Source organism: Olea europaea, unplaced genomic scaffold (genome assembly GCF_002742605.1).
Source record: "Olea europaea var. sylvestris unplaced genomic scaffold, O_europaea_v1 scaffold180, whole genome shotgun sequence".
In the NCBI taxonomy this organism is placed as follows: Eukaryota; Viridiplantae; Streptophyta; class Magnoliopsida; order Lamiales; family Oleaceae; genus Olea; species Olea europaea.
In genome coordinates this window covers 149,794-171,244 of record NW_019235742.1, presented here as the reverse complement: position 1 = coordinate 171,244, position 21,451 = coordinate 149,794, and the positions used below count along the sequence as shown (strand labels likewise).

Genomic DNA, 21,451 nt, shown 5'->3' with positions numbered 1-21,451 from the left:
GCCAACCCTTATACATTCGTTGTGAACAAATTATTTATGATCAAAATATAAGTTGTGTCATACTGTACTTCTCAGCGCAAATACCCAACTTATATTATCTCAAGTGATCATAGGCACTTTAATTTGCATACTCAATAATAAATAATGCAACAAATAAATAAAACCACAATTTATTTATAATAAATGATTATTTTATCATAACAAAATATACTATATGGGCACACAACCCAACAATGGTCATCAACTCTCCAATGTTGTTAGACTTACTGATTCTATTGGTGCCCTTTGGTGTGTGAGACTGGAAAAGGTGGAGGAGTCTCTTTGGTTTAATGACGGCTGGGAGAAGTTTGTTGATGACCATTCTGTCCGTTATGGCTACTTTTTACTCTTCAAATACTTTTTACTTTCTGGAAATTCAAATTTTAATGTTAATGTATTTGACTTGACAGCCACTGAGGTTTACTATCCGCCAAAATGGTAAGCGTAAGATTGAAAAAACAAACACAGAAGAATTCTATCTCTGACGACTCTGTAAAAAGTTTAGATCCCTTCACTGGTAAACCATTGATTCCCCCTATAATGGAAGAGCACAGTGATGATGACTCTGTTAAAATACTATCTTCCATCGGTGGCAAACCAGTGGCCTGCCCCTCTAGAAATGAATTCATGGGTAATGCAACTTGTGATCATCAGACCATGTATGAGTTGTCTTTTTCTTCAACTGAATTTGCCCATAGAGTCAAAGGAGATAAGGTAAATTCAGCCGAGACATCGAAATATCGGCATCGTTATCTAACATGAAGAAAAGTCATGGCAAGTCAAATACATCTCAACCCACTAAACAAGTCTTGGATAAATCACTTCACCTCAACAAAAGCAAACCTAAGAATCCCATAACTAAGAATGTTGGAGAGGCAATCCCATGTACTGAAGCCAATCAGAAAGCTAAGTCAAGTAAGTTCTTTACAGATATCTATTTTGATCGGTAAGATTGTTTCTAGAAATGATTTCCTCTTATGCAAATTGTTGAAGTATGAAAATGAAAAGAAATAATCATTTGGAATTTAAAAGTTGTGTTACATGCAGCAGGAAAATTTTTGCCCAAGAATCCTACGTTTACTGTCGTGTTGAAACCATACAATCTGTCAGGAAAGATATTGGTAAGATAGAGTTTTATGTTACCGAGTTATGTTTCTTTCTCGTCTTTCTCCAAATTTGAGTTTACTGCAATTTTTCCGGTTTCTGAAGTGCATGCCACCCGCATTTCTTGCGCATCTTTCAAGTTCTCTAAAGAGCCTTGAACTTCATGATTGTGATGGTAAGAAGTGGCTGCTTAGCGTCGTCCATCTAAGAGAAGGTAAGGTTTTGGTTTTGAACCAAGGATTGGTGACATTTATTAAGGAAAAAAAACCTCAAGGCTGGAGATACTTGTGTCTTTGAGCTCATCGACGTCGATAAACCTGCGATTAAGGTTTCCACATTTTGCAATACGAGCAGAGTCCCGAACTGACTTCAGCTGATTTGATTTAAGCAGTTCTCAAATTAGTACGTTTATTTGAATTTTGCTAGGCACAGATTTGCAACTTTTTGCTTAGGTAATTCCTAAAGTGGAGCTTGGTTAAATTTCTTGTTGCTCAAACTTTTGAAAGGGATTGGTGTAAAATTTCCCATCGGTTGGGGCATCAATTTAGCCAATCAACCTTAATTTTTTCTAAATTAACCATCCAACTTTATAGCATTTGTTTCATGTTTCCCTGAACTTTAAGGTTTATTGCGAGTGCTTTTGTCATTTTTAAGAATCGGATTTCTGGCAATGAAATCAAATTTATAATTTTTCTTGTTTGAAATATTTTATTTTATTATTAATGTTGTAAGGTCTGAATTTTGGGTAAAAGAAACTAAAATTAGAGTCCGGATGATTTGCAGGTTCAATTTTTGACCCAATTATGTCACGTGACAAAGGTAGTCAACGCAAATAGATATTATTAAAAGTATTTATTCTTCTTCTATTTAATAAATGTTGAGGCTGGAATGCCCAACATTATGTGAGTTTGTCGTCTAGATCCCCCAAAACAAATAACTATTTTCATATTTATTTTCTTTCTCGTTTTAGAAAATAATTTGTTTTTTTTTTTTTAAAAAGAAAAGGACAAGACCAAATCATCTTTCACTTCTTCCCATTTTTGTTTTGAAATTTTTTAATTTAAGTATCTGATTTTTCATGCTGAATTTAGTATTCTAATTGGTGATAAGATTTATAGGATTTCGTATGTTATTTTGTGTAAACGTCTGATTAATTTTCATTTTTTTAAAAATAAAAAATCACATTTGAACTTGATGATCAACGTACATATTTCATTTAGCAATCTCTCTTGAGTAATATGAAATATATCCTCACATGTCAGTAAATCAATCTCAATGTTTGTATACTCAGTCCTTGCGTACAAATGATGATTATTTCATGGCAAGTATGACGATGACAACACAACACATTCATAAGCTTTGAAAATGGGATTTAATCGTAACTTCTAACATAAAATGATGTAGAATATATCGACTTAAATAAATAACTAAAATTAGGGATGAACACGATTCGATTTGGACGGTTTATGAGATATTTTCAAATCAAACCTCTTAAATTATTTTGAAATTTTTTTAAACCAAATCAATCCAATCCAATTCACTTTTTTCGATTTTGTTCGGTTTAAAACCACGGTTTAATGAGATAAAGTAACATATAGGGCTGTAAATAGATCGGATATGGAGCGGATTTGGCCAGATCCAATCCGATTCGATCCGTTAATAAATATTATCCTATCCGTTCTGATCCGATAATCCAATGGATATTTGATTGTTAAATCCATATTCAATTTGCTATGTTATCGAATATCCGATCCGAATTTGAAAAAAAAAATCCACTATTTTTTCGGGTAATATGATTTTTTTCCAAAAAATATTTTAACTATCTTGATGGGCTCACCTATTTTATACTAAAAGGCCCAAATCAATTTTTTATCCAAGTGTTGCTCATTTAGCTCATTTTTTAAATGAGACTTTTCTTGGAATGTTTTAGTAATCTTCCAATGTGGGATACTAACTTTTTAAAGGATACTCAATTTTAAACATTTTAGTAATATTTCAATGTGGGATACTAGCCAATTGTCAATTCTAAGTGTTACTAGTTTATTTTGTTATTTTCATTAAAAATCATAGCCTCAACAAGATTATAATCACAAATAATATCAATTTAAACAATGTAAATTATTTTTGGACATATTAATTATTAGTTTTTGATGTTATAAAACAAATTACTATAGTTATTTTTATTTTATTTTAATTAAAAAAAAATTTAAATCTCTTCGAATATTTCAATTAACAATATTATACTATTATCTAATATTATTTATTATTTGAAAATTATATGTAAAGCATAATATAATTTTCAAAATGAAAAAAATTATGTTTACTAGATTATGATATAATATATAAAATATATTATATTATTATAATAAATCGGATCGGATTGACCTATATCCATATTTGCTCCATTTAGTTAACAGATTATCGGATTCGAATCTTAATCGGATTATCGTACTGAAACCCTAAATTCATCTCTCATTAATTTCATTGGATTTTGATTAAAATTCAATCCATTGATAGCTTTAGTAACATATATCGAATAACTTAAATCATAAATTTTAGTCTAAATTTTTTTATATTATAACATAAATATTATCATTAAAAATATTACAAACCAAAGTTCTATAATAGAAACATTTTAACCATGCATTCATTAATTAGATATAAAATAACTAATAAATAAAAATGAATATAAATATCAAATACAATAATACATTGAATAACTTTTTATGAATCATCCAATACTTCTACTTTATCTAAATATGATGAATCATTATATGTTCTTTGTTACTATGCAATTTTTATGACAAATCATTGCATCAACCATATTTACACTCAGTGGCCTCTTAAAGGAATTAAGAATTTGACCACTAGTAAGGAATGCGACTCATAAATAATTGTGAATATTTAATAGTTAACACATCTTTAACAATTTTGGGGATAATCTTGTATTTAATTTTCACCAAAATAATATGTCAAAAGGCCCATTGACCTAAACTTCAAAACAACAATTTAAGTAATCCATCAAATGATTCTAACAATTGACGATAAAATCTAGAAAGTCAGTTAAAATGTAAATAATTAATTGTGTGACCTCACCAAGAAATTAAGCAAATAAACAAAATACTATCCACTAAAACTTTAAGGGAGCCTTTTACAAATTTGACAAGCGACATAACTACTAACAAAGTATAGCAAATAATTCCTAAAAAAATAAGAAAATTTGAATAAGCTGACCTGAAAATTTAGTCAAAATATAAGAAAATTATTAGTAGAAGAGAAAGAAATGTGTGAGTTTGAACTAAAATCTAGATTTAATTATTTACTCAATTGTAATGGACGATTGATAATGGCTAAACGACAGTTGTTAACATTTCATCCAATTTAAGGGTTTTGCATTCAAAATTATGATTACTGATGGATATTTAAGTATGATTTAATTAATTAATTGATGGGTATTTATTAATTAATTGTCAATTTTACGATTTTACAATTTCTTTGTTTAGCCCTAACTAAGATGTCCTCATAAAATCGAATTTTGAAATCAAAAAGGAAATTCGAATTTAAAAAAAAAAAAAAATCTCAGATAGAAAGTGTTGCGTGTTGTCACACCTGTCCTACCCACCTGGGCCAGTGGCCCATTCATCCTGATCCACGTGCATTCCTGTCGAGGTGGCCCACATTGCCGAGGTGGGTTATATCCGAACTGCTTCTAACCGAGGCCCATAGCCCGAGGCGTGGAAGCCTTTGGTTGTAGCTGAGGTCCTCAAATGGACGAAGCTCCGAAGTTGATGCGCGAGCCTCAACCACAAGGAAACATCCTCCATGGTCACTTCTCCCAAGAGATCGCCTGCACAGATCTTATTCGAATGATTGATGGAATGTCTGTCATAAGCATAAAGGTCAAGTCTTGTCACTAGCATGGAGGCCCTGCACAAGCAATAAATGCGCCGTAAGCTAGCAAGTCAAATCCCATGCCTAAGAACAGACGTTTAAACTAAGGAGATGAGGCCACGTGCCACTTCATCCAAGGGCCCCCATTCCATATGTATCACTATAAATACCCTCATTGTATAATGTCAAAGGGCTAATGCAAGAATCAATACTAAAAGACTACATTTACTCAACTCTCTCAGTTACTTGCAATACATAAATCGAATTTATACACTTTCACATATATATTTGCGAGCACCGGTTGGTAATTATTGTACAATCGAATTACGAACAACCCGCCGGATTCCGAACGTCACCGTCCCGCGTCGTTGGGCTACTCCCACGCCCCTTCGGATCGTTCGTTTTAGACCGTCCACGTGTCTTAGTGTGTTGGACATTCGCCCACGCAAGCGCGGGTGGGACCGGCATCTGTTGGCGCACTTTTTGGGGTCAACAGATTGGCGCCGTCTGTGGGAAACCATACTATAACCACGAGCAACCTTGTGGTAAAAGCTTACTGAAAAACATTTGGGTAACCCCCCTTGAAAAAGGATTTGCTCTTGAAAAAGAACAGGAGGAACCCCTATCACTTAGGGAAATCTAAGTTTGATAAAAGGAAAATGAGTTCTAACGAAGATACTCCCCCAAGGAGGCTAAGAGAAAGTACGAATGTGCCTCCCCAGCCTGCTGCCCCAGCAGCTCGGCCGAGGCTCCACCACCACCAAAGGAGAGGTGGGATGCGTGCGACAGCACGACTATCAAGAGAAATGGCTACCATGGCAGCCAACATGATGGATATAGCCAACCAAAACTTAGCCATGAGGGAGCTCATGGCCCAGATGCAAGGCCAAGGAGGTTTCCCCATTCCTCCATATGCCCCCCATGGGCACTATCAGCAAGAGGACGAGGTGCAAAGTCATAGGGCTGCCTCGCCAGACCATGGCCGAGGTGAAAGTCCATTCGAGAGGGAAGTGGGAGTTGACATTTCTTCCAATTATGCATCTGGCCGGCCCTCCGAGGTCCAAATGAGCCATGATAACTTCCCACCTCCATATGAGCAAGATCCAAGACAGGGGAGAGCAGGAAGTGTTTTTGACAGAATCAGCCCTACCGAAGCAAGACCCAGTCAACAGCAGGCTCAGCAGCCTCGGACGAGGCCACAGCCTCCACCTCTGATGCCCCAGCAGCCGGAGAGAAGGCAGGAAAATGCCCCCCGCGCTGTCCCGCCTAGAAGTAGGCCACAAAGGAGGGAGGAAGAGGCTAGGAACCAGCCCGGACCCTCTCACCAACAACCGAGGTACGAGGTCGAAGAATACGATTCTGATGAGCAACAGAGGTCTTGTGACTTGGACGATGATGATGAGAACCTGCCATTCTCAAGAGAACTGAGAAATGCCCAGGTCCCGAGCCACTATGTCATGCCAAAAATACCAGAGTATGATGGGAGAGGTGACCCAGAAAAGCACTCAACGCTTACAAAACTCACATGAGCCTGAGGGGAGCCACCCCAGCTGTGAAGTGTAAAGCATTCCATTTAACCCTCAGTGGAGCTGCTGAAATCTGGTATAGTAGGCTACCATCTGGGAGCATCCAAAGCTGGCCCGAGTTCAAAACTACCTTCTTGAAGAGGTTCGCAGTGAGCAGGGAAGGGGAGGCCCCCATTCAGCGTCTTCAAGACATGAGACAGGCGCATGGCGAGTCCTTGAAAAACTTCATATCCCGCTTCACCGACGAAATGACCTACTGTGTACAAGTCACCGACAGAGAGGCACTATCTGCGTTGAGAGGAGGATTGAACATGAACACCCTATTCTGGAGGGATGTGCAGAATCAAGACCCAACCACATATGATGCCCTACTAGAGATGATGAGAAGGGAGATAATCAATGAAGAATTGATTGAGCATAGGAACAGGGCGAGCAGGGGCCTCCCACCTCCTCAAAGACAGCGAGGTAGGGGACCGACCTCTCACCTCATGGACTACCAGATGAACCGATCTGGAAATCAGAACTCTGGCCAAGCTCTGGCCACTACAACTCTGAACGCGGTGCCAACCTTGGCTTATGAGGATGTCAACCCAATCGCGGACCCACACCAGATACAGGCCCAGCAGGGACCCTGTAGGAGAAGAGGTCGAGGCCGAGGTTTTGCACCTAAAAATAGGTCCAATACGAACCTCCCTAAATACTGTTCGTACCATAGGTCCTATGAGCACGACACCGCGGATTGCAGAGATTATGCGCACCGCTCCCGGCAGGAGCCCGCCAGGGAAAGACATAACTCGCCCCCAGGCAAACAGGCCCCCTTCCAGGCAAGACAACCAACATGGGCGTGAGGCGGCCGCTCCTCGTCAAAGGGATGTCTCCCCAAGGCGATGAGAGCAAGACATAGAGAGGCCCAGGGAAGGGCGTAGACACCGAAGAAATAGGCAAACTCAGGATGAGGCCCCTATCCACGAGATAGACACCATATTTGGAGGCCCTTATGTTGGCGACGAAACACGGAACGCCAAAAGAAATTATGCTAGGGAGGCTAAGAACCCCCCTCTGACAAGCCACATTGTGGATAGTAGCTCTCGAAGAAACCAAGTACCACCCATTGTATTCACCCAGGAAGACGCCGAAGGAGTTCATTACCCCCACTGCGATGCGCTGGTGGTGAGAGCTGTCATAGCCCGAAATGGGCTCAAACGAATGCTAGTCGACAACGGCAGCTCCGTCAACATCTTATTCGGGTCCGCCTTTGACAAGATGATATTGGACCACCAGTTGACGCCCACCACCACTCCATTGTACGGATTTACCGGAGATAGCATCACTCCGAGGGGAAAGATAACACTGGCAGTAGAGATGGGAGAATCTCCTCAAACTACGATGAACTTTATGGAGTTCCTCGTAGTCGACAGCCGGTCGGCTTATCACGGAGTCTTGGGTAGATCGGCCCTAAAGGAATTGGGAGCAGTTACCTCCATCCACCACCTATGCATGAAATTCCCAACAGAAAATGGGGTGGCAATTGTGAGGGGCGACCAGAGAGGTTCGCGAGAGTGCTATCTGAGCTCCATTAAGAAGGTAGAGCCCCGGGACGTCCACATGATCATGGCTGATGTGGTCATGGCGGATGTCCCAGGTGACGCTCCCGCCGGCCAGGAAAATGTTGATATGATTGATGCACCGCCTATTCAGGAGGTGTTAATCGTTGATGAACTCGACCCCCGCATAATGGAACATGAGCCTCAAGCGTCCCCTGTAGAGGAACTTGAGAGCTTCTCAGCCGACCCCCGAGATTCGTCAAAGATGTTGAAGATAGGCAGGGGCTTATCCAACATTTTGAGAGAAAAGATCAAGGACTTCCTAGGCAAGAACCTCGACGTCTTCGCCTGGAGACATGAGGACATGGTAGGCATAGACCCCAAGGTCAGCTGCCACCACTTGAAAATCGATCCTAATTTCGCCCCGCATAGACAAAAAAGGAGAGCCCTCAATCCAGAGAGGTATGAGGCCCTAAAGGAAGAAGTTCAGAAGCTCATCCAAAATGGCTTCATCAGGGAGGCCACTTATCCGAAATGGGTCTCCAACCCGATCTTGGTTAAGAAACACAATGGCAAATGGAGAGTATGCATCGACTTTACCAACCTTAATAGAGCTTGCCCGAAAGATAGCTTTCCGCTTCCAAGAATTGACCAATTGGTGGACTCCACGGCTGGGCACGAGTTGTTGAGCTTCATGGATGCATACTCCGGCTACAACCAGATCCCCATGCACCCGGCCGATGAGGAGCACACCTCTTTCATCACGGACCGAGGCCTCTATTGCTATAGAATGATGCCTTTCGGGTTGAAGAATACCGGGGCAACTTACCAAAGACTCGTGAACAAAGTGTTTACCGACCTCATTGGTAAGACAATGGAGGTCTACGTGGATGACATGCTGGTAAAAAGCCTAGAAGCAGAGAACCACATAGTACACCTCAACGACACCTTCCAAATATTGAGAAGGTACAGGATGAGGCTCAACCCCTTGAAATGTGCCTTTGGGGTGGCTTCCAGCAAGTTCTTGGGGTACATGGTCAACCAGCGAGGAATTGAAGCAAATCCCGAGCAGATTGAGGCTCTGTGCCAGATGTGGTCCCCTCAAAAGCCAAAGGAGGTGCAAAGCTAAACCGGACGAGTGGCAGCACTTAGTCGCTTCGTCTCCAAAGCAACTGACAAGTGCCTCCCATTTTTCAAAGTGCTCAAGGCTGGGAAGAAATTCCAATGGATTGAAGAATGTGAAGAGGCCTTCCGAGGATTGAAAAGGCACTTGGGGCAGGCCCCCCTCCTCTCCAAGCCGAAGCCCGGTGACATCTTGCAACTATATCTCGCAGTCTCCAATGACGCCATCAGTTCGGTTTTGATTCGAGAAGAAGGGTCCACCCAACTTCCCGTCTACTATACGAGTAAAGCGCTCCTATCGCCGGAGACCCGATACCCCGATATGGAGAAGCTTGCTTTGGCCTTAATCACGGCCTCTAGGAAATTGAGACCTTACTTCCAAGCTCATACAATCCATGTACTTACAAATTTTCCCCTGAGGCAAGTACTCCAGAAGCCCGATGCCTCGGGAAGATTGTTGAAATGGGCAGTGGAACTAAGTGAATTTGACCTCGTGTTCAAAGCAAGGGCGGCCATCAAAGGGCAAGCGTTAGCAGACTTTGTCGCTGAATTCGCCAACCTACCCGAGGTGGATGAAATCATGGAGCCCTTCGAACTCCCCACGTGGAGTCTCTTCATAGATGGCTCAGCTGGGGATGTCGGCTCAGGTGCCGGGGTTGTCCTCATCAGCCCCGAGGGTCACAAACTCACCTCAGCCGTGAGGTTCGGGTTCAAAGCTACCAACAATGTTGCAGAGTATGAAGCACTCCTTGCAGGCCTCAGACTGGCCAAGGAAATGCAAGTAAAGAAGCTACTCGTCAATAGTGACTCCCAGCTGGTTGTTAGCCAAGTCAATGGTAATTTCTCAGCCAAAGACAGAACAATGGCCTCCTATCTGAAAATGGTGATGAGCCTCATCCCATCCTTTAAAAAGTTCGAGTTAATCCAGATTCCCCGCATCGAAAATGCTCATGCGGACGCACTCTCGAAGCTGGCTAGTAGCAAGGACTCAGAGCTACTCGCTGTAGTGCCTATCGAGCATCTCCTACTGCCTTCAACCGAGGCCCCTAATGTCATGTGGGTCGGTGGAATTCCCACATGGATGCAACCAATTATAGCATATCTGAAAGACCAGGTGCTACCCACCGACAAAAATGAGGCTTACAAGCTGAGAAGGAGGTCAGCCCATTTCCTCTTCATCGATGACATTCTTTACAAGAGAAGTTTCTCCTCTCCACTCTTACGATGTGTCGGAGGAGAAGAGGCTACATACATACTAAGAGAAGTCCACGAGGGAGTGTGCGGCAACCACTCTGGAGGCCTATCTCTGGCACAAAAAATACTGAGGCAAGGATATTACTGGCCTACCCTGAAACGGGATGCACTCGAATTTGTGCGAAAATGTGACAAGTGCCAACAATTCTCTCCCGTTCAAAGACGACCATCACAGGATCTGACTGCGGTCTCCAGCCCCTGGCCTTTCTCAAAGTGGGGTGTGGACCTCATAGGCCCTCTACCAAAGGGTAGAGGAGGCGCAAGTTTTGCAATAGTGGCCATTGATTACTTCACGAAGTGGGTCGAAGCTGAACCACTAGCAAAAATTACAGAAGCAAACACCTCCAAGTTCCTATGGAAGAATATCATTTGTCGGTTCGGAATTCCCCACTCGATCGTCTCAGACAATGGCAGGCAATTCGATAACAAGAAGGTTAGAGAACTGTGTGAAAATCTTGGCATAAAGAAGCACTTCTCTACACCTCACCACCCACAAGCCAATAGCCAGGTTGAAGCCGTAAACAAGACAATCAAGCACGTCCTGAAAAGGAGACTTGATGTGTCCAAGGGAGCTTGGGTTGATGAGCTGCCCCAAGCACTTTGGGCAATCCGAACCACCACTAGGACCCCAACCGGGGAGACCCCTTTCCTCATGGCTTTTGGGACTGAGGCGATGAGCCCCGTGGAGGTCGGACTCCCATCTCCACGGCGTCTGCACTTTAGTGAAGTGACCAACGATGAGCTCCGAAGGCTAGACCTCGATTTCATTGAGGAGAGAAGGGACGACTCCCAGCTGAGGCTAGGCACCTACCAAAGGAAGATGACAAGGTACTTCAACTCCAAAGTCAAGAAGAGGTCTTTCCGAATCAACGATCTCGTGCTCAGGAGGGTCTTTCCATCTTCAAAAGAACCCGATTTTGGCTCCCTGGGACCGAACTGGGAAGGTCCATACAAGATCAGAAAAGAAATCCGACCTGGAACCTACTGAATTGAAGACATGGACGGCAAGGCACAACCCCGTCCATAGAACATTGAACACCTCAGAATCTTTTATCAGTGAATTGTATCATGCTGGATTACTTTCCCAGCCTTTGTAATATTTCTATGGCTCAATAAAATGCGTTGATTAAATCGTTATACTACATTGTCACCTTGGAAGAGAGGCTCGGGACCCACTACTGGGCCACCTCGCTTGAACTCCGAGGCTCTAGCACATGCCTCCCTTTTGGCCTTGCTGAGCGCCAAGGGGAGAAGCCTCAACATGGCTGCACCATCCACCATGTCTGGGATGCGTCGTAACCTCGGAGGAGAGGCTCGGGACCCACCACTGGGCCACCTCGCTTGAACTCCGAGGCTCTAGCACATGCCTCCCTTTTGGCCTTGCTGAGCGCCGAGGGGAGAAGCCTCAACATGGCTGCACCATCCACCATGTCCGGGATGCGTCGTAACCTCGGAGGAGAGGTCGGGACCCACCACTGGGCCACCTCGCTTGAACTCCGAGGCTCTAGCACATGCCTCCCTTTTGGCCTTGCTGAACGCCGAGGGGAGAAGCCTCAACATGGCTGCACCATCCACCATGTCTGGGATGCGTCGTAACCTCGGAGGAGAGGCTCGGGACCCACCACTGGGCCACCTCGCTTGAACTCCGAGGCTCTAGCACATGCCTCCCTTTTAGCCTTGCTGAGCGCCGAGAGGAGAAGCCTCAACATGGCTGCACCATCCACCATGTCTGGGATGCGTCGTAACCTCGGAGGAGAGGCTCGTGACCCACCACTGGGCCACCTCGCTTGAACTCCGAGGCTCCAGCACATGCCTCCCTTTTGCCTGGCTGAACGCCGGGGGGAGAAGCCACAACAGTTCATCTCCTTAAGTTATGTTCATTTGCTTAAGTCCGAGGCTCCAACAGTTCATCTCCTTAAGTTATGTTCATTTCCTTAAGTTACGTTCATTTGTTTAAATCCGAGGCTCCAACAGCTGGAAGTTATGTTTAAGTCCGAGGTCCATACAGTTACGTTCATTTGTTAAAGTTATTTAGTTCGTGCTCTTACCAACTTCCAGTTCGTTTGTTTAAACGAGGCATAAAAACTTGGATAAAGAACAACAATGAAGGAAGAAAAACATTATATTAATATTCAAAAGGGATTACAAAGGAGGGCCTCTGGCCATTACACAGAGTACTGAAAAGGAAAACCTAATCTAAGCCTGGCTAGATGAAGGAGGCGCCTCAGCACTGGGGGGTTCGGCAACCTGGGCATCAGTAGTTGTTTCCCCTGCCTCATCACCCTGCACTTCCTCAGCTGGGGTCTGAGGAACCTCATCCACAAATTCGGACCTAAGTTGTGCCAGGTCCAAATTGGGATAAAGCTCCTCTGTCCTCTCCAGCACTTCGGCATAGGCGAAGTTCCTCCAGTAATCGCTGAAGCTTTTATACTCCTCTGTAGTATGGAAATTGGCGATGTATGCCTTCATCGCCTCTTCCGCTGCAGTTCGGGCCTCTTCTCTGGCAACTGAGGCGTCGTTCATATACCACTTCGCCTTGCCTTCGAGAAACTGATTGGCATCACGAGCGCCGGCCAAGGCGAGATTCGCCTGCTCCAGAGCCTCAGCAGTCACCTTTTGGTGTTCATTGGAGACCTCCACCTTCTTTGTTAAGGAGGCCACCTCGCATTGTGACTCATATACTTCCCTCTTTAGGGCCTCGATTTGGGCCAAAGCAGACTCGAGCTTCGCCGCTTCTTCTACCCTCTGTGCTTTAGCTTCTTCGGCCTCGGCCTTAGCAACTTTGACCTCCTCTGCAAGGGAGGCAGCCTTCCCCTCTGAGGCGTGAGTCCTTGTCTGAAATTCACTTAATGCCTCCCTGCATTCGAGCGCGAGGCCAAAGGTCTGGGCGCTTTGGCTCACCAGTGCCCTTGTGAGGTCGGTGGCATCACAAGACGAGGCATGAAGCTTCCACCTCTCCGTTCAGAACTTATAAAAGCTCTCGGTGGCACCTCTGATTTCCTCAGGGAGAGCCTCCACCAAGGCTGGGGCCAGCTCATCCTCCCTCCCAGCTAGGAAGTTAGGAGACTTCCCCTTCTCCCGAACCGGCTTCTCCTTCGCCGCCTCCTCTTCGGCGGCTTCTACAGCTCGCCTTGCAGCCTCTTCTCTGGCCTCTTCAGCCTCCACCTCTCTTACCATCTCCATTTTGATGGCCTCAGAGGCTGCAGCAAGGAGCTTTGGCTCACCGGTCTGTTCTGCCCTATGGGACACTGAAGTCCCGAACTTGCCAGTTGAGCTGGAGATGTGCACCAGCTTCCTCTTCTTAGCCTCCTCCGAGGCCCTAGGAGTGCAGTCCTTCGACAGGCGCTCAACCCTGCCTCGAACTTCCTTTGCTCCACTGGACCCGGGCTTTAGGGGCCTCGCCTTTACAGTAGAAGTGGCCTTCAAGATGGAGGCCATGTCTGGAGCTGGGTACTCCCTCTTCTTGAATTTATCTGCACCATAGATTAGCATCAGCACAAGAAACATTCAAGTTAAACATCAAGTGTTGGAGCCCCATACCTCTGGATGCCATTAACCCGAAGTCCAAGAAGTATCTGCTTCTATCAATCAGGTGATCGAAGTGCCGAAGCTTCAGAGGCCTCTTGTAAATGTCCTCTATCACCTCGAATTCCTCCCTGCTGAGCTCGAACCTCGTACTACTATCTGCAAAGATGAACCTTCAACAGTTAGACGAGTAAATACTCTGATTTCAAAACACAAGCAGAGGTCGGGAGACTCACGAGCTTCGTAGTACTGGGTCGGCACTGTGCATGACAAGGCTTTGTCACCCTCCACTGCTTGCCATTTACCTCGCACCCAGAACCAGGACTCCTTCCACCCCTTGATAGAGGAAGGAAGTCCCACCACAAAGGGTGCGTGAGCCCCCCAAGGCGTGAGGTAGTACCACCCCCTTGACTCCTTCCCAATTACCCGGGGCTGGAACAGGGTCATGAAGACATGAAGAGGCATGTCCTCCCCCAGTGACACTTCCTTCCACAGGAAGTACGAGCCGACCAGCTGGCTCCACCCATTCGGTAGAACCTGGGTCGACGACAGCATGAATTTCCTAAGCACCGCCCTAAAAAAGGGGTGCAAAGGAAGACGCATACCTGCTTTGAACAGATATTCACTCACGGCAACGCAGCCAGGCCTTGGATAGCAGGCCCGCTCGTTCGGTTCGGGGACCAACATCTCTATGTGATGAGGCACACTGTACCTCTCCCTAAGTTCCCCCAACCTCTTCCCCGTCATGTTTGAGGGCACTCTAGAAGCCCCCCCACTCCTGGGTATAATCCACGTCCTCCTCGGCCATGGCATACCTATCCATCTCGGACGTCCCCCCATGACCTACCCCATGGTCTAAAGACGCTACTGTGACAAGCTCCCTACCCGAAGTGGACTCCATTTTTTGAGGACAAAGAATAACAACGGTGTTTTATGCAAACAATACCTAAAACAGTTCAACACAAACGGAGACTGGTCGGAATCTAATCGCAGACAACCTTGACGCCGAAAAATGGGAGATTTGAGAGAATTTGAGAATGCAAAGTGTTCAAAATTTCTGGAAAGTGGGATTTTCTCGCCTTTTATAAAGGTCCATGACGAACCCCAACCGTCAGATCAAATCTCAGTCAATCTGAGCCCTCCATTTCAGATCCAATCCGAGGCGTTGAATTCAAACAGTTTTTGAAATCCTACGCCTCCTATCTATGCGTACCTCACACGCACCTCTCCAACGCGTCTGCTTCTAGAAACGCCAGCTGCGCTCATAATTGCATTTTTAATTCGTCGGCGCCAGCGCCTTGGAAGTCGTAACGGTTTAGCTACCTTTCCTCGAAAACAAGCACAAAACATCAAATCATTGGCACAGAGACCAAAGCATAATCATTACCATTGGACCTCGGCATCTTCACACCTATTCAACCTTCAAGCCTCGCAGGTTCGGTTCCTCACCCACCTCGGCTTCTTCATGTGCCATTCAGCATTCAAGCCTCGCAGGTTCGGTTCCTCACCCACCTCGGCTTCTTCACACCCATTCAGCATTCAAGCCTCGTAGTTTCGGTTTCTCAACCACCTCGGCTTCTTCATCATAAACCTACAGCAAAACTTCTCTAACTCCAATCATGATATAAATATCTATACTTGGACTTGGTGGACTATTATTTGGGGGTTCAAAAAAATTTTACTCCATTAAAGTCCACGCATTACATTAATGATCCACGTGGCATTCCTGCCGAGGTGGCCCACATTGCCGAGGTGGGTTATATCCGAACTGCTTCTAACCGAGGCCCATGGCCCGAGGAGTGGAAGCCTTTGGTTGTAGCTGAGGTCCTCAAATGGACGAAGCCCCGAAGTTGATGCGCGAGCCTCAACCACAAGGAAACATCCTCCATGGTCACTTCTCCCAAGAGATCGCCTGCACAGATCTTATTCGAATGATTGATGGAATGTCTGTCATAAGCATAAAGGTCAAGTCTTGTCACTAGCATGGAGGCCCTGCACAAGCGATAAATGCGCCGTAAGCTAGCAAGTCAAATCTCATGCCTAAGAACAGACGTTTAAACTAAGGAGATGAGGCCACGTGCCACTTCATCCAAGGGCCCCCATTCCATATGTATCACTATAAATACCCCCATTGTATAATGTCAAAGGGCTAATGCAAGAATCAATACTAAAAGACTACATTTACTCAACTCTCTCAGTTACTTGCAATACATAAATCGAATTTATACACTTTCACATATATATTTACGAGCACCGGTTGGGAATTATTGTACAATCGGATTACGAACACCCCGTCGGATTCCGAACGTCACCGTCCCGCGTCGTTGGGCTACTCCCACGCCCCTTCGGACCGTTCGTTTTAGACCGTCCACGTGTCTTAGCGTGTTGGACATTCGCCCACGCAAGCGCGGGTGGGACCGGCATCTGTTGGCGCACTTTTTGGGGTCAACAGAAAGCATGTTTGAGATTGACATATATCTCTTGGCAAAAATAATCCATGGCTGAAAGAAGCATTGGAACAATTTTTTTTCTCTCCAAAAATTCCTAAAAAGAGGGTCGAGTCTGCTAAAATCAAGAAAAGAATTCCAAAGTTTGCAGAGTATTGGTTGTTCCATGGTAAATTCCCTTTGATATATTTGTTCTAAGAATAACAGATTTGATGGCCTTTTCTGTCAAATGAGCATAAATGTTGCTTAGAGCATTCAAGAATGAGGTGCCAGTGCTACGCGAAGCTCATAAAGGATGGCTCAATTCCACAATAAGGAATGAGGATAACACGTGACTACCACATGCTATTACGTTGGAGGCATACGTGGCCTAATGATGCTTACATGAAATATTCGCAGATTTCAAGTGTAACAAAGACAATAATTATAATAATAGTTTATTAACAAATGTTTTAAAAACCATAAAGCGTGGTCAGGGTTGAAACTCAAGCTGTACGAGTTTAAACGAGTCTAGGCGAGGTTTAGGCGTTAAAAAAAATAATAAAAAAAAACGTTTTCTTATTTTTAATATTATTTCAAATTTTTAAACATTTTAAAAATTATCTATAATTAAAATAATACATATTGAACATCTAGAATAATAAAATACTAAATTTACTTAATAATTCCTATCATTAGTCAATTATACAAATTTAATGTTTTCAAAATGCAAAAATTAAAATATTTTTCATAATTTCAAGTTTCAACTAGATAAATCCTACATAATAGATTTATAGGAACTTCATACATGCTTTTTAAGTTTGCAACAATATAATGAGTTTTAAAATCATAATTACGTAATGTAAATATTAATAATATAGTTTAAACCTTATTTAAATATTTAGATAAAGTGGTCTTAACTTTTGACCAAATAAAATCTTTGAAAATCTTGAAATCAAAGTCAAATGACAACTTTTAAAAAAATAATGATAATAATAATAATAATTAATAAGCTAAAATCAAATAAAAGATTTTTTTAAAAAAGGAAAAAAAAACTAATAAAGTGTGCATAGGGAAGACGAAAGAGATAAAGAAAAAAATTAAATCATTTAAGAATTAGGGGAAAAAAAAGGAAGCGTCTGAGTGTGAAGAGTTTTGCTAGAGCTTCAGGCCTAGGCGACGCCTAGCTGCCATCTAGATGAGCTTTTTAGAACACTGATATTAACATCACTGTAATAAAAGCTACCAATTTATCAGTACCTATTCGCATATCAAATCACTTAAAATAATTTACATTATGAATCAATTTAAATTTATTACCTTGTCAAGTAGTAAAGTCATGGAATACTCTTTAGTTAAGATTTGAATGCCCAGTAAGTGAGTCATAACTTTTATCGAGGGGAGAGTTGAATAACCAATATTATTAATCATTTATTTTTGGCACATTAGTGGTACAAATTCATCGTTGGAATCATATAAAATAAGTTTTAGTATTGAGAAAAGTGAAGGGTCAAGTATTAATCAAGGTTAAAAAAATAATAAAAATAATAATAAATAATAATAATAATAATAATAATAAATAGAAGAAGTAAGCCTACGATGGGATTTATATTAATGTTTATAAGTAATTTACAATATATATATATATATATATATAGACACACAAGTAGTATACACTAATTCGCCATTAACTATTTATTTATTTATGATTTAATTTATAAACCATTCCCAAATATACATGTAAATAAGAACATTTTGGATGCAAATCTCAACGGTAAATATAATTTAAATGAAATAAATATTTATAGACAAAATGCAAGTAAATAAATTTGAGAAAGTGGGAGTCTTGAAAGGCAGCGACAGGATACTCAAGGTAATTAACACTTGAATTCCTTTGCTGTTCTTTAATTAATTAAAATTAATGAATCATATAAGCCCGCTCAAACGCTTGGTATTTCCTTCTTCATGGTATATTAGAAGAATTGAATTATAACAAACAATAAAAAAGCCATAAGACAGAAAAAAGAAGAAAACCAGAGATTTGGAAGCTAGGTGGCTATGGCTTTGGCGCCCAGAAAATTAATATTCCATTCTTCTTCTTCTTCTTCATCATCTGCTTCCGAGGGCTGTGAGTATATAATATTCTTCAACTTAATTTTGATTATTCAAACCCTTTTGCATATTGAACAATTTACATGTGTGGTTTAGTTTAAAAAACCAAATTTGGCTTCTTTTCTGGATTTTCTACCAGTATCAACCAAAATAATCTGCTTCTCTTGTAGAGAAGAGTTTCATGGAGAGTTTTTCTTGCTTAATGAATAGAGATTATAGGTAGTGAAATAGTAGGAATTTCTATATAAACTTATGGCTTTTCACTTGCAGTCTAGTAACTTCATCTAGAACTCTGTTTCTTTAAGTCGTTTAGGGGGAGGAAGGTGATCGAACCATGCTATTGAGTAGGCCCTTTATCTTTCTTAAAATTATTTTCGCAGACGCTTTTAGGAATCATCAAACATCTACAATTGGCATTTTTTCTTGTTCTCATCCATGCATATTCTGCACTTGTTTTGATTATAAGCCTCTTCTTTCTTGATGATATTGTTTATCTTTAGTTCGTCTTGAAAACTTAATATATGCAGTTGCTCTTGTATCTTAAAGTCTTAGAATAATGGACTGCAAAATATGTCAACAAGATGGGGTTCACAGATTAATCATCAGGACATTCAGGGCTAACTTATTCATTTTTGCCTTTATCAAACTGACTTAAATGAAGAGGAAACTTAACTTTATTTTGTTTGCATTTGACACCAATTATCTGCAGAAAAGGCAATTTTTTAAATATTTATGATATTTGCAGCCCAAAAAATTAATATAACGGATGAAGATGTTGCTATTTCTGAAGAACAAAAACACTTAGAAGAAGCATTGGTGAAAACACAAGAACAGGAAGATGATTCTACGTGTGTTCCCATTTCAAAAGCTCAAGAAATTGCACTGTTTGATGAGAATCAGACCACCACAGAAGCTGAAGAAAAAGAGGGCCATGAACCAGCGTTGGACAAATTAACGGCCTTGCGAATTCACAATCAAGCGGACCAACAAAAACAATCACGTGCTGTATTAGAGAAGACTCAAGAACAAGGTAATTCCATCTGTGATCCCAATTCTAAAATTAAAGAAGCGTTATCGGGCGAGAATCAGACCACAGAAACTAGACAAAAAGAGGGCGAACAAGCCTCCAGCTCTGATTTTGATTTTCAAAACCTCCAAAAAAACAAAGTCATCATGGTTGTTGAATCCTTGAACCCCACAGAAAATCCTCTTGAGACTGACATTCAAGAAACTAATAGGAAGAAACCCCTAGCTTCATTTAGCCAGATTTTCACGGACAACGATGTCATTGTTTTGCTTCAAGGTATGATCAACTTCAAGTGTATGCATGGAGATAAAAACATGACTGATTTTTACTTTTTCATCAAGGACAAGCTTGACACTCAATTTACAAAGATTCAGATCACTGAAAAACTTCGAAGGCTCAGGAAAAAGTTTGTAGGAAACTTCAAGAAAACTACAGAGAATGGGGCCCCCGGCAATTTCTCTAATCGTCATGACTCAATTGTTTTGGAGCTTTCCAATAAACTTTGGGGAAATGATGGGTGTGATAAAAAGCCAATCATAGAAATCAGTGAGAAAACAAGAAAGCGGAGAAGAGTGGAGTTTGGGTCCAAAAAAGAAGATAAAAAAAAGAAAGGCACTGTTGAGGATAAAGTCGATATCAATATGGAGTTAAAGTATCCTTTAATACATCCGTCATTCAATCAAAATATTGGATTCATTGCACCAGATATGGTCAAGAAGAACTGCACCTTGAAGGGGAGTAGCAATTCAGGAAACGTTGAGGCAAAATGGGAAAAACTTATGATAAAGGAGGTCGAGCTTTACTATAAGAAGTTAGATTTGATGAAGGAGATGATTGGGGATGTTCTGCAATCTCTTAAAGATTAGGTGTGTAATCATCTATGAGTTTCTATTTGCTTTGTCATTGATAGTAGTTTGTTTGTAAAGTTTGAATTTTATTGATACTGAAAAACCTAACGTTCGACCCAACTAACACCTAGAGGGGGGGGTGAATAGGTGTTCATGCGGAATTAAAAAAACTTATCAATTAATTCGTGCAACAAGTCACAAGAATTAAAGTTTGTCCAGATTCATTCACATGTCTTAATTACCTATGTTGAATTACCGGTAACAATAAATAAATTAAAGCAATAAAAGAACACAACGAATGTTGACGGAGAAACCCCAACTGGGTAAAAACTCCGGGCACAAGCCAGTAGAGATCCACTATTTGTAGAAGGTAACTTACAGTACGTCAGAACAATTGATCCCCTCAATTTTCTGACCTCCTTACTGTTTGAGAACAAGACTCTCCTGGATCTAGCAGATCTGTGCTACCATCCCAGCCTTGTGTGACTTCTACTTCCCGTGAATCGTCAAGCACTCCCGCTCTTCAAGCAAGTTCTTCCCGGATCTTCAATCTGAGGATCTTCTGGAAGTTTTATAGGATTTAAAGAAGGTGGTGTTTTGGTTTTTGGGGGTGGGATTTTTTTTTTTTTTTTTGCTTTTCGAGGATTTTGATCTTCAAGGATTTTAGAGAGAATCTATAATATGGCTTCAATGTGTATTTCCTCTCTATTCAACTCGAAGGAGACGAATCATATTTATATGGCTCAACGTATGGTTTTTTGTGGCGCGTCAAAAAATCGCGAGCTTTTAAACTTAATGTTGCCCAGATAAATAGGTCGCTCGAGCGAGGGACCAGCGTGACTCGAGCGACGTCCACTTAGCTAGAGCGACCTGCTGGCGAGGCTCTTGCGACAGTGGTTCTGCAATCGTGGCTCGAGCGAGATCATGGCGTGACTCTAGCGAAATCTCGCGCCGTTTGCAACTTCGAGGCATCCATCACAACCCTAGACCTAGCCTTCAACACTTTGATTAATTGCAACTCAAGTCCCTGAAC

At 42.2% G+C, this 21,451-nt stretch overlaps 3 protein-coding genes across 3 annotated transcripts; all 3 read left to right on the top strand.

The window, feature by feature from the left end:
• The first annotated feature begins 214 nt into the window (after window positions 1-214).
• On the top strand, window positions 215-801 carry LOC111378301 (B3 domain-containing transcription factor VRN1-like). Its single transcript, XM_023001473.1, has 2 exons — window positions 215-477; window positions 540-801. Exons 1-2 carry the CDS (start codon window positions 215-217, stop codon window positions 799-801), a joined length of 525 nt encoding a protein of 174 aa, XP_022857241.1.
• Window positions 802-5,891: 5,090 nt separating this feature from the next.
• On the top strand, window positions 5,892-7,451 carry LOC111378300. Its single transcript, XM_023001472.1, has 4 exons — window positions 5,892-6,409; window positions 6,646-6,841; window positions 7,061-7,193; window positions 7,276-7,451. The coding sequence occupies exons 1-4, from the start codon at window positions 5,892-5,894 to the stop codon at window positions 7,449-7,451; spliced, it is 1,023 nt and encodes a 340-aa protein (XP_022857240.1).
• Window positions 7,452-18,244: 10,793 nt separating this feature from the next.
• Window positions 18,245-20,436, top strand: LOC111378299 (probable transcription factor At1g61730). Its single transcript, XM_023001470.1, has 4 exons — window positions 18,245-18,304; window positions 18,924-19,031; window positions 19,096-19,159; window positions 19,289-20,436. Exons 1-4 carry the CDS (start codon window positions 18,245-18,247, stop codon window positions 20,434-20,436), a joined length of 1,380 nt encoding a protein of 459 aa, XP_022857238.1.
• The last annotated feature ends 1,015 nt before the right edge of the window (window positions 20,437-21,451 follow it).